General features: G+C 36.7%; 1 protein-coding gene across 1 annotated transcript in view; it reads left to right on the top strand.

Annotated features, from left to right (window-relative positions):
* Positions 1-1506: 1506 nt before the first annotated feature.
* Positions 1507-14109, top strand: part of SRPK2 (SRSF protein kinase 2) — a 32127-nt gene continuing 19524 nt past the window's right edge. Inside the window, 7 exon segments of the mRNA XM_010728766.2 lie at positions 1507-1600; positions 2643-2755; positions 7014-7179; positions 9092-9117; positions 10556-10633; positions 10635-10803; positions 11370-11858. Coding sequence (XP_010727068.1) covers positions 1507-1600; positions 2643-2755; positions 7014-7179; positions 9092-9117; positions 10556-10633; positions 10635-10803; positions 11370-11858 — 1135 coding nt within the window.

The raw sequence follows: 14109 nt of genomic DNA, 5'->3' as shown, positions 1-14109 counted from the left end.
AAAAAAAGGCTATTAATGCTATGTTAGTATTATTGGGATGAACAGGCTGGGAGACAGACAATATTTGTTTCCGGCGTCCCTTGGGAAAATCACTAAATATCTGTTCTTTGACTGTAAATTAAAACAACGTATGCATCACAGATGTTTGATTGTTGGTTTCGGAATGCCTTCAGAAGTCAAAGAAAGACAGGGGAGAGATGGGTGAATCCTTCAGGTGGCCAACACCACAAAATGTAATGAAAATTCCAAACGGGGAAGCTTGTAAAGAACGCTGTGGCACAGGGCTGTGAATATGCAGAGCCATTGTCCTGGGCTGTGTGTCTGGAAACAATCACCCTTCTCTTAGGAGCTGTAAGACATGTTTATCAACGTGTGGATTTTGACAACGTATGCTATGCTACGCTAGACTGATAATTTTTGTTAGCTACTTGTACGTTTTAAAAATACTACAATTATATATATTTTATTCAGGAAATAACAATTTCTGAACGTGGGGCACTGTAATGTTTTCAGTAAGTGTAGATCATTAATTTTATTTACACTGGATGTTTATTAGAACCTTAATAAATGATTGAACATTTTTTAACCACAGGTTCTGATAATCACACAATGAAACAAGTGTTTGGATAGACAAGTGAGAAAGTAAAGAAGGAAATAATCATGTATTACAATAATTCTGTGATTCTGTAATTGTAATAAATTTATCTTCAAAGAATAAACAGCACTAATTAAATGCCGTAGGGCCTTAATGCTGCTTACACAAAAACATCTGAGATACATCCAGAAGTGCTCTGTGTTGGTACCAGAATTTTGTCCTTTGTTTTAACTAGTCTGTAAGCCTCATCAGATTTCTAAATAATCCTGTAGTATGTTTGTAGATAAATAGATAGTTGCATGTAAGATTTTAATCAAGAAATAACAGTTTTAAGTACTTAAAGCTGTCAGCTGATACATGTTACGTTTGTTCTCTCTTGTTTTCCCTATTCTGCTAAGTTTCCCTCTTTCAAACGTTCCCCAGACTTTGCTTCAAAGAACATTTCATAAGGGATGTGTGTACAGTGTGGGCTTTGGGTTTCTTTTTTCTGGAGGACTACTTGGACACACTCATATGTCAGGCACTTGATGTCGTGGGATGATCCCAGAGCTCACAAGGCTGGATTCCTGATAATTAGTGCACAGCTTTCCTCACTGTTTGTAGACACACTGGCTCACAGTTAACATTCTTCAGGTCATGACTATGAATCAGACAGCAGTCACATTTTAACATGTCTCTAGTAAACACTGAGTCTTCTGCATGTCTTTCTGTCATCCCACTTTCCTCCCCAGTACTGAGCATGCCTTGAGTTTATCAGAGTCCTCAAGGCTGCAATTTTTCTCAGGTAGATGTCATTCCTCCTGTAGCTCTCCCTCTCTTTGCTTGCCTCTCCCATTCTCCTTGCATCTCCTTTCTCTGTATCCTGTCCTTCCTTGCCTCTCAGCTTCACATAGCTTTATTCATATGGGTAGATGCTTGAGAAGAATGTAAATGGTAGACCCATAGACAAGGTATGCATCATTTTAACTCAAGACAGTGACACTAAGATCATCATTAAGATACTAGGTATTAAAACTTTGGTAAGTCAGGTAAGATTTCTCACCTAACAGTGTGTTTCCCTGTGAATGGTCTCTGAGATAGAGAGGATCTGATTTCCATCCACTGAGATTTTCCTGAAGTAACCATTAATTCATTCATTTTCTGTCATTATTCTGTGCAAAGTTATGGGATTGTGTAGTTAAGATTTTAACATTCTTTCCATGTTCCAGCAATGTTAAGGTTATTCTCAGAGCATGAATACCTGAAGATTAAGTTGGTGTAGTATATAATTTCTTGCTATTTACTATTACTTGGAATATTAGAATATTTTCTCAATAAGAAAATAGTCTACTCAGATGTATGAAACATAGAATTTCTAACTCAGGAGGTTTCTGAACCATAAATCACTGAAAGTGTCTACATCTTGCTCTCTTCCAATACACTTCACTGATTATCTGCTATTGGAAAGATCCTGAATCAAATTAAACTTTCTGGCATTGTTGTTTTTGCATATTTGTTTTTCTTTTGTTCCTGAGTTCTTTGGTGATTGCCATTATTCTTTGCAGTTAAAACTGTATGAAGTAAGAGATCCATTGTCTTACTATTTCAGTCTTTATTTTCAAGTGTTTCTCAATTGAACCTAATCAGAAAGATGTTTAGAATAGTTCTTTTTCTAAAACACTACAGCTGTAGTCTGCTGTTGTTAAAATCTTCTATTCTGTCTTTTAAAATTTATTAGAAATTAGAGATGATAGGACAAATCAGTACTTTGAACTATTTCAAAGAAAACAAAAATCTATTACTTATTTAGCAATTTAATTACTCACCCTAACACTGTTTTACCTTTGGGAAGAAAGGACAAGAATTGCACCATTAAAATGTTTTATTTTAAATTGGTCTATTTGGGCATGGTTCTTTTTTCCTGTTTATATATTATTGAAATGTAGTAACCGTGTTTTGATCAGTTGGAGTGAACTGTGATTACATGATGGTGATTGCTTTAACCAACAGGCAAACGTTTGTGGTTCATGTTATTAACAAGTTTGTTTGGAAATTGTCCTTAATTAAGTCCCAGATGTTTGTATGGTCTTTGAAGTACTTGGACACCATCTCCTAAAATGGATAATCAAGTCCAATTATCAAGGCCTTCCCATCCGTTGTGTTAAAAGTATAATTCGACAGGTAAGATTTGCTAATGTTTTAATTAACTTTTTCCACCATTGTTAACATTTTGAAGGTTAGAATGGTGACATTTCAGATTAATTCTTATTAATTATTGATAAGATAATTTTATTGGTAACCCCAGGGAGCTGGGGGTTTGTAGGAATCTCTTATTGGGTAGCCTGCATTTCTGCATATTGTATTATTTTTATCAAGATATCCCACTGATAAGGGAGTTTTCAGTACTGTTTTGGTGAATAAAAAGCTGAAACAATGGGTCTTATCCATAGATTTTTTGTATTCAATTGCAGTTTTGGTCGACAAAACCATCAGCATGATATGCTTCTTAATTAGCTTATCTGTCTCTGAAAAAAACCTGATTCTAAAGGAAAAAACTGTTATTTGAAAATTATTATTTACCTATTTTTAAGTTCTTGTCGAGTCAGAGACCTAACCAGATGAAGCCAGGACAACTTATAGGGAAATGTTCTTTCAAAATATGTTCTCTTGCTGTATTGTGGAAACCAAATTGCTGAGAGCTAAAGAGAGGTATTGTCTCAACATGAAAAAAATCATGAAAAAAATCTGTGATTTTGTATACACTATTAATCCATGTGCAGTTAATACTTAGCCAATACATAAATATTTTCAGATTGCCATTTAAATAATTTGTATTGTCTTTCAGCAACATTACTCCTGTTGTATTAATAACCTGTCTATTGAAATAGTTATTTCTTCAAAATCTTTATTGTATGCCATCTGATGAATCTCAGCCTATCAGCTTTTTGATCGGAATTAACTGATTGCTCTGATGCAGCTGTTAGTAAGTAGTTGAAATTGTAGGTCCAGTAATTTCTATGCAGCCAGGTGGCTCACATACCCAAAATAAGGAGCTGAACTGATGCAGTGCTCCAGCTGAACAGAGCTGTCTGCTGTGGAACGGGAATGTGTCTGTTTGTATTAGTACATGTCTATAAATATCCATGGTTTCCCGTAAGCATTGTCATTTTTTTGTTTGGAATGTTTTCACTATGGTTGCACCATTGTCCTGGAGGCTGGCCAAAGTATGGGAATTTACAGTGTACTTTCTTTATACACTGCCTTTAGCAACAAACCAGTTTTTGGAACTCCCTGCTATGATTTACGTACATTACAATGGCTGTTTGCAGAATCAGAGTGTAAACCAGACCACTGGATGGATCCAAGCTAAAAACAATCTCTTTTTGGAAGGAAGCTGGGAACTTCTGAACACAGCTTCACATGGCTTTGCCTGTAACCTTGCAAAGGAGAATTTGAAGTGTGGCCTTCAGGGATGGTAACCAAAACCCAGTGAGAAGTGGGGTTAGCAAGGAGCTGCCTTAGGAATGGAATTATATGGGAAGCACGATGGAGAGGTTTTGAAGGACATGTTCTCCTTCCAGATGCAATCAGAAAACCAGTGCCATGCATATTCTAAAAGCTTATTTATAAAACTTGAATATGAAACAGTTCAGTTATTGCAGTGGTGCTCAGTAAAATAAACCGTTTTGTTTCAAAAAGTATTATAGCTGAATGGTATAATGAAAAAGAATTTTTTATATTACGATTGGGAATTTTTTCCCCACTTTCTTAGTATTTTTGAGCATTGTGGTGAAATTAAGGGTTGGTTTAAAATGCAGCTGAGAGCTGAGTTTCTTAATAAGAATCTCATACTCATTTCAATTTTAAGCAGTACTTCTTCCCTTGGGGCAGAGTTATATGAAATGTCATGCAAGAGATGCCCCTGTAGAATTGAAAAAAGGGCTGGTTGCCACAGTTTCTTTTGTGTAGTGAAGGTAGAAGTTAGAAGTGTGCATTTACTTAATTCTTGAGTTCTAAAATATATAGCATCAGTCTATTTTGAAAGCATCATGTACTGAAACTGTATTTATTAAAACTAGCATTGTGTATTGGAGCAATGAAAATTTTCACTTTTGCTTTTCACCTGTGGTAGAGCAAGTAGTCTGTTTAATGTGTCAGTATGATGTAGCTCCCGGAATGCAAAAGAAAGAAAAAAAAAAAAGGGATTCTTAATTAGTTACTGCAAACGATGGTTGTATTTCTTGATATGAAACTAACCGTGTGACTTTTACAAGGGAGAAAATACAGTTTTGTAATTTGCATTTGCAATAACAGGACCTGTTCTAATTTTTCAGAGTTGCAATACATTGTGCACATAATTTTTTTTTTTCAGTGGAGAAATAAATAAAAAGGAGAATTGTTTTCCCTATTGTCCATCATCTCAGACTATGATGCAAAAAAAGTACATGCAGCATGCATTTTATTACTAGTATGGTGGTATAGTATTTTTAGGATAAAGCAGTCTGATCTACATTTTACGGTTGCTAAGAGCATCATTTCTCATTATGAAATCCTAGTGGTCCTTGTGGTAAATCAGAGAATCATAGAAGGGCCTGCGTTGAAAAGGACCTCAAAGATCACCTAGCTTAAATCCCCCTGCCATGGGCAGGGTCACCAGCCTCTAGACCAGGCTGCCCAGAGCCCAGTCGTGGGACTGCTGGTAATTTTAGATAAAATAGTCTATTATCTGTTTTTCTAAAAAATAATACTCAGTCAAAATGAAAGATAAAACTGTCCCCCTAAAATTGTTACTTGAACAGGGGAAAAGCCATCTTGCTAAAGTGGGTAACAGCAATCTAGTTTCTTATTAATGCCGTCTCTGCACATCACAGTGGAACAGTACTTCTTCTGAATGTTTTTGCCTTTCTGTGTGCTGAATTTTTTATCTTGGCTTCAGTTTACACATATTTGATTGTTGTTGTCATCTCTAGTGACGGAAGGAAGAGGTTATTGAGCTCAATCTTTGTGTTGCTATTGCTAAGGGGATCTTTTCTAGATTTTCCAGCCGCTCACTGGTAGCCAGTCTTCCTTTCGCATTTCTCAATTTGTGATACACTCTATGTTATTTTGATTGACTTGGCACGTACTCAAGCGTATGTTGAATTTGCACGAAGAATCCAGATTATAAAGAACACAGCAGTTTTTAGATGCACAATTCACACTGATTTTGAGCCTTACTCAAGTGAGCTTTTACATGCTCATGATAGAAGGCTTTTCAGAAGGTTGCTGTTTGAGGCTAGCTCCAGCACAGGAGAAGGCAAAGCAAAGCACTTGAGATATTTCTAGGATGCATTAGCCTGAGTGTAAACATCAAACACATGCAACTACTATTCTCTTATCTGAGCTCCCAGGCATGCAGGATGAACATGCCAGTCTGGTACTAGCTCAGTACTGAGTGGTGGGCTGATGTCTTTGTATTCTGTTACTACTATTTAGAACCAACATGCTTTGTTTTTAAGGCTCACCTTTGCCAGTTATGTTTTCAGGGATCATCAGAGCACGGATGTTAGCCCTGTGCTAGTTTACTTATAAAATACCTAGAATGGCACAGTGTTCCTGTAGTTGAAGCTCAGGAGTCTGGAGGTCTATTTCCTGCTGCAGAACATTCTATAAAAACTGAAATAAGTCTTTTAAGTGGGGTCACCTAGGTTTCGGTTTCTTTGTTTTTCTTGCTGATGTATTTTTTACAGTATTTATGAAGCTTACTATAGCAATAGTTTGGTTTTTACCCCCTTTCGTTACCCTGTACTAATTAATTGGGGTAATTGACATTCCACAGTTTATACCTAAGTCTCACCTAACATACTTCTAAAACCACTTCTAAAACATACTTCTAAAAACTGTTGTATTTCTGTGCTAGTCAGAATCAGAGAAAGCTTTGTCATTATGTTTTTACTTTAGTCCCAGAAGACATTTTCAAGAATTTGGATATGCAAGTTTTGTTTGAGCTTGCAAAATTCAGTCTGCAAAGAATATGAAGGACTAGAGGAAAAATACAGGTAACAAATACAGGTAGACAGTTCCGTATGAGATATCTTGGTCATGTTAAAAGCTGAATTACTGTTGCAGTTGTAAGGAAAATTACAGTTAGGATTTCATCCACTGTTCCCCTTATTGCCTTCTTTTCCAAAGGAGAATCTGTCAAGTTTTTTTACACATGTGCAGATCAGCTGAAGAATGGTTGGGAATTGGAAGTCTGAGATCAGGTTGCTGTCATTAAAACAGTTCAGCCTGCCAGTGTCTAACTTGTCAATGTCTCTAGAACTGAGTTTATGAGCTGAGTATATTAGGTCACGTATGGACTGTAGGCAATAGGTTGAACTTCTTTTTCTATGCTAACAAACACATTTAGCTTGTTCTGGCTAACAGGAAACAAAAATAAAATTCATTTTTCAATTAGGTTCTTCAAGGTCTGGATTATCTACACAGCAAGTGCAAGATCATTCATACGGATATTAAGCCAGAAAACATTCTGATGTGTGTGGACGATGCCTACGTTCGTAGAATGGCTGCTGAAGCTACTGAATGGCAGAAAGCTGGAGCTCCTCCTCCTTCTGGCTCAGCAGGTATGACAGTATGTTTAAATGCAATGTAGTAAATTTGTTTCTGTAAATTAATGCTAACAATGCTTTTTTTAATGCATATGAACATTTTAAATAATCGCACTAAAAGAAAAGTATGTCCACTGAACTCTTGTTCATACTCTGGAGAGCTAAAAAGGAATGTTTTCTTCTCAGTTTTTCATGTTCAGGTTTTTGGAATGCCTGATTTATTGGAACACAGTCCCACCCTGCAAGCTGCAATGACTTGCATCTTTAATACTGGCAGTAATTAGTAGTCACATCTAACTTTTGTGTCTGGTTCTATTACAGTATCATCAGTGTTCTTTTGAAATTATCTGTCTTTTCGCCAGTTGTAACTTATTCTCAAGATGTAGTGACAAGTCTTGCAGTCCATAGCTTTTCATTCTTGAAAACAGCATTTATTGTACTTGAATGAATACACAATAAGCCCTTCTTCCCAGCACTGCACGTGAAATACTTTGTTAAGCTTGCCAAGATCTTAGATGGGAGGAACTGCACACTATATGTTTAGCTAGGAGGAACCAAAGTGAAGGAGCTCACAGCTATCAGTGAAGACACGCAGAAGGAAATATGGCTTTTTGAAAGATTTTTTGTGCACGGTCACTGTTTTATTTTGTAGTCCAACACATCAGCTACAGGCAGTGGAGAAACAAAGCATTTAAAACTTTTGTAATGTTACCAGAAAAAATATATATGGATTAAAATTATAGAGATATAGTACAAATACCTACTATATCAGTCGTTGTAGCCTAAATCATAAATATTTCCATGGTGGCACTTTATTTCCAGACTTTTTGCATTTTCTTTTCAACATCATTTTTTGGACTCAGTCTATGAATATGATTTTTTTTTGTTGAGCTAACAATGATTGTGCTGTTTTACAATATTATTTATGTTGACATGCAAAATCTTATAAATTGTTAGTATATTGTGTTGAATTTTACATAATGGGGAATCATATAGCTAAAGGCTGTATGTTGCCTGTGTGGGAAGCAGACTTAACATTGCTTCCTGACATTAAAATAAACGTTAAGGAATATATTGATGGAATTCTTATCACTCTTTGTTCGTGGCAGTTTGCAATTGAATACATGGCATTCCACACAGGAATTGAAGATGTGTTTTTGTTACAGCATTTTAAGAATAGGTTCTGCATAATTGCATTTTTTTAGAGGTGATGATAGTCAGATTTAAGAACCTTTGAGACAGCACTGCCCTTTCAGGGACACAAATGCAGTTTTCTGCACCTGTGGTGGTGGTGATGGTGTTTCTATGGGTGACATATTGTTGTTGTTACTGTTCTGTGCATTTGCACAGTGACTTGGTGACTTGTGTAATTGCAGCAAGCCAATCATTGATGGTATCTCTCTGGGACGTGTGTAGGAAAGGGTGCATGCTGGAGGAGCTTCCCCTGTGCTGTAGTGTTTTTTGCCATCCGCACTTCTTCATGCCTGCAGTCCTATCAGAGTACTCTGCTTCTGAAGGAAGGAAGTGTGAATATTTGACTTTCCTGTTCAGTCCAACACAACAGTCATCTGTGTGGATACTGCCTGAACTATTTAAAATCTGTTTGCGTCTGATCAGTCAGCTGACTGCGTGCATTTCATCTGTGACTTCTCTGAAGTCAGCTAATGGTTTCTGTCTACTCACGACTGTTTTGGAGTCCCCTATCTGACTTTGATCAACTCTCCACTAGCCACAACAGAGAGAACAGAAATTAATGATAAATCCTTCTAATTCCAGACAGTCTAATGGAGACACTGTAAATCCAGGCAGGAGGCATTTGTAAGGAGTTAAAATGCTGGCAGAAAATAAGATTTTAAATCATTTTAAATATAATTTGTAGAGTTATTCTTATAAAAATGTGTATTGAAAATTTTTTTTTTCTTTGCAGTGAGTACAGCTCCACAGCAAAAGCCTGTAAGTATTGTTATATAATTCAGATCAACTATCTTACTTCCTGTGTTTCTGGAGGTATTAGTAATTATTAGACTGTTAGTAGTATTAATACTTTTTTAAAGCTTCCTTTGAATGACACTTTTATGTTTCAGAGAACATTTTTCTTTTAATGTCTTTGGCCTGACCAGTTTTAAACACAATATTTCTCTGATGGAAATTCTCTTAGAAATGCTATAGCTATATAAAAGAAAGCTAAGCATTGCCATTGTAATCCCTCACAGAATAATCCATTCAGCTTATATCCTGACAGGAATGCATGCATGCACCAACTATCATGCATTGCAGACAGCTGCAGAAGTTCAGTGCCTTAATCAGCAAGGTCTGAAAAGGTAGTTTTTTTCATGAGGTCTTAAGTGTCTTTTTGCCATGTGCTAGTAGAAGAACCTCTGATAGCAGAGCTGTTTAGTAGTTGAACCTACTAAGGCTGAACCTACTTTCTGCATTCAGAATCTGTATATAATTTAAATCAGAGTACAACATGCATGGAAGTTAGAATTAATTGTCTGGTTTTGACTGTCATGTAACTTGTTTTGAAGATGATGGCATTTATGGACAAACCTTTGAGAAAAGAATACTTCTTGTTGTTCATTGCACTTCATTTTTGAATTGTATGAGGATATCTTATTGCGATATCTGTACAATGAATGAAAATTGGATTAAGCTAATTTACCTACTAGTAAAATTAGAAGTCAGAATTCAATTAAAATATAATAAATTGTTTCAGCCTTAGCAAGAATCTGTTGTTTTTTTTTTCCTTTGTTGTTAGACCTGGACTTTTTAATCCTTATGTTATATAAAATGCAAAATGTTTAATGATCACCATCTGTTCTTTGTGAATCATATGTTTTGGACCAGAAATAATAAAACTGCTTTCTTTTCACAGGGAAATAACTGAACAGCAAAGGACTTATTTCAAATTCTTTAGTATTTTCAGTCTTCCTGGATTTCTTATGTAATTTTTCTCAGCATATTTTTGTTGAGCATTACCTGCGTTGTACAGAGAGAGAAATGGTGTATAGTTTATGCGTAAATAAATAGATATGATAGCAGAACATCTTCCACATACAATAGTATCATCTGCTGACCTAGATTAAAATTATTGTTCTAGTTTAGGTTATAGGAATTTTACAGTGTCATCTCAGTTGTATTTTGTCCTTGTGTCTAATACACAGCAATGCAAAAGTATATACAACCATCTAAGATTTTATAGTTTTATTTGATACGCATAACCCTAGGTTGTACTTCATTTGAAGTAAAATAGAATCAGCAGTCTATTTACTTATTAATTACTAACCAGTACTTTCAAATAAAAAGGAGCCATACTGCATGCTTTTGGTGTAAGATGCTTTGAGGAGAATTGTTCAGGGTTTTGTTTGGTTTGTTTTTATTACTATTTCAGGTTGGGAAAATATCCAAAAACAAAAGAAAAAACTGAAGAAAAAACAAGAAGAGGCAAGCAGAGCTGTTAGAAAAACGACCTGCAGGAAATAGAAGAACTAGAGCGAGAAGCTGAAAGGAAAAAAATAGAAGAAAATGTAACCTCAGCTGTACCATCAAATGAACAAGAAGATGAGTACCACCCAGAGGTGAAACTAAAAACAGCTGATCTCGAAGATGTTGTAGATGAAGAAGCTGGAAATGATGATGGTTAGTGTCATCTGCTTTTATTGACCTCGAACCTACTGTTTCAGAAGGGAAAATAATTGCAGCTTATTCACAACATTTTATGTTAAAATTCTTTTTTAAGTTAAGTGGTTTGGAGCATAGTTGTTAAGGTCCAACTCCTTTCTTGTTTCTGTTGCTTTCTTATAAACTATTTCAGTTTTGATAGAAATGTTATACATTTCTGTGTGTGTGTGTGTGAGTTTTTTTGTTCTACTTAAGCTATAAATATTCCTGTCTCTATGGTGAATCCCTGTTTGACGTTGATTGATTTAAAGATTTGTAGTACTTTCAAAAGCATTTGTAGATTTCATGCATTCTTGTCTTGCATTGTTTCCTCAGTTACAGTATCTTGAACCACTTCCCATTGCTATTTTTTTTTTCCAACAGCCCTACTAGTCCCCTTTCTTGCCTTAACTTAGATTTTAAAGTCTCTGAATGTTCCTTCTGTGCTGTGTTGGAAGTCAAGTACTTACTGAAGAATTAATTTGTGAATGTTTGGTTTCGAGATGCTATGTTGATGTATAACGTTGCTCGTTAAAATTTTTCAGGTGAAGCAGAAGATCAGGATGAAAAAGAAGATACAGAGAAAGAAAACACTGAAAAAGATGATGATGTTGAGCAGGAACTTGTCAGCAACGACCCTACAGACCCTAAGTGGATAGAATCACCTAAAACAAATGGCCATATTGTGAATGGCCCATTTCTATTGGAACAACAGATTGAAGATGAAGATGACGAAGAGGAAGAATGTCCAAATCCAGAAGAATATAATCTTGATGAGCCAAATGCAAAAAGTGATTACTCTTATAGCAGCTCTTATGAACAGTTTAATGGTGAATTGCCAAATGGACGTCATAAAATTCCTGAGTCGCAGTTCTCTGAATTTTCAGCTTCAGTGTTCTCTGGGGCTCTAGAGTCTGTAGCTTGTGGTTCTGCTGTTTCTGAAGGATCAACTGTAACAGAAAGAGAGGAAAGCAGCCCATCTCATGACAGGAGCAGAACGGTTTCAGCTTCAAGCACTGGGGATTTGCCAAAAAGTAAGTATTACTCTTGCTGGCATGTGCCATCCACGCCTGAAGTCTCTCAGAGTTGTAGGTGATGTCTTACTGTAGAATGAGTGCTGGAATTAAACCTTATGTATGTTTTATCTTTGTTCAGTGACATTTATATGCAAATGCCATGTTTTTTTTCACTTGAAAATTCAGTACCAAGTCTATTGAGTAGGCTGTCACATTTTTCAGTAGCATGAAAGTATCTTTCAGTAATAGCGGAGGACTCCATTGCACCGTTTCCTTTACTTTGAGCAGTAGAACTAGAATTCTGTGATGTTGCCTTTGCTTCACTTTCAGCTGAAGTTTTAAATATTTTAACTTTCTGAGTTAGTGCCAAACCTGCTTATGTTCTGGCCTGCTCCCTGCTTGACTCTGAAGGGTGCCCACTGTAAAAATGGTGCCCACGTGCCAGCCTCTGAAGACTGTTCCTCTGCAGTGTGCAGATTTTTCCCAAATCCTTGCTTTCCTAGGCGCTGCCCAGACTTGGGCATAAAATAGGATATGAGGTCAGACTAGTCATAGTAGGACTGGGTCGCAGCTGCAACCCACTACTGAGAACCATTTTTTTCATTGCTCACTGATTTAATCTTCTTGGCTTTGCCTGCAATGAACATTTTACTCATTGACAATTACATCATCTAAATGCACAATCTCAGTCATGGTTATTTAAAATTTACTGTTTTATCTTTGAAGAGTTATGGAAAAAAGCAAAGCTGATGTCTACAAACGAAGAGGAGACTTTTCAGTTATTTTGATCCCAAAACTTTCTGGTTAACTTTGACCTCCTCTAACCAAGTTTCAAGGAAAAGCAAATGTGTTTGTTTTTAACGACTTTACGAAATGTAAGATAAAGAATTGTTTGAATTGATGTTGCTGGGCATTGATTACATTAAAAAAATAAAAGGAGAGAGGATCAAGCGAGTAGAACAGAAAGACAGAGATTATGTTAAGAAACAATTGTAATAGTGTCCTTAAAGTCAGTTAAAGCGTACTTTAAGTAAATTGGATTCCTATTCATACATTCCAGTGTAAGAGTTTGATCAATGCAACTTGGAACACAAAACAAAAGCAACCTTGTTCTGTTAAAATAAATCTACCATCTTAAATTTTAAGAGGAAAGCAAAACTGTGATTTTTTTCTGCTTTAGAACTTGTTCTAAAGTATATTAAATAAGTTACTGTTGTAAAATACTTGCATTAACAGGTCATCTACACAGGAAAGACAGAAAGAAGGTAATATATGAAAGTACACTTTATTCACATAGACTGAAGGCCAGAGGTGTTGTGAGATTGTTTAACCTGGCTTCCTTTTAACATCAGGATTGTTGCCATTGAATTAAATAGCTCTCCTAGGTTTTATTTATAGTGTCATTGGCTAAAAGATAAATACATGAATTTCAGCTTCAATAGGGAAAATATTGAAAGACTAAGTCTGTAAGTGAACAGAAGAAAGTGAGATGGTTCAAGAGAAAATCAGAGAGCCTGTGTGAACGTTGTCCTGGATGAAGCTACTGGATTTAAACAGAGCTGTATTGAAAAATACAGTAGAGTGTATTTCCTCATTTTTAGAACTTTGAAGACTGTTTCACACAGTTTATTATAGAATCTATATAAGGTAATTGCAAATAGACGAGAAATATGCAATAAAATACAATTGAGTAGAGTGGAATTTCTGCAAAATGTCAAGATTCAAGCTAATAAGTTTTCCAGTCCATCTTCTTATATTCTGTTCTCCCTTAAACAATGGCTCCTTAATGCTTCGTAGCCTTTTAGAATCATATATCCATAGAATATCCTGAGCTGGAAGGGTCCTACAGGGATCATCGAGTCCAGCTCCTGGCTCCACACAGCACTGCCCAAAATTCAAACCCTATGTCTGAGAGCGGTGCCCAAACACTCCTTGAACTCCAACAGCTCAGCGCAGTGCCCACTGCCCTGGGCAGCCTATTCAGTGCCCACCGCCCTCTGGTGCAGACCTTTCCCTAACCCCTTTTCCCGCCCCTCCCCTGACACAGCTCCATGCCGTTCCCTCGGGGCCTGTCGCTGTCACACAGAGCAGAGCTCAGCGCTGCCCCTCCGCTCCCTGTGAGGAGCTGCAGCCGCCGTCAGGCCTCCCCTCAGCTCCTCTGCTCTGGGCTGAGCAAACACAGGGACCTCAGCCGCTCCTCACACCTTGCCCTCAGACCCTTCCCCATCTTCATATCCCTCCTATGGATGCTGTCTGATAGCTTTATGTC

The sequence above is a fragment of the Meleagris gallopavo genome, chromosome 1, assembly GCF_000146605.3.
Source record: "Meleagris gallopavo isolate NT-WF06-2002-E0010 breed Aviagen turkey brand Nicholas breeding stock chromosome 1, Turkey_5.1, whole genome shotgun sequence".
Classification (NCBI taxonomy): domain Eukaryota; kingdom Metazoa; phylum Chordata; class Aves; order Galliformes; family Phasianidae; genus Meleagris; species Meleagris gallopavo.
Note: the sequence above shows the minus strand (reverse complement) of the source record. Positions and strands in the feature narration are given on the sequence as shown.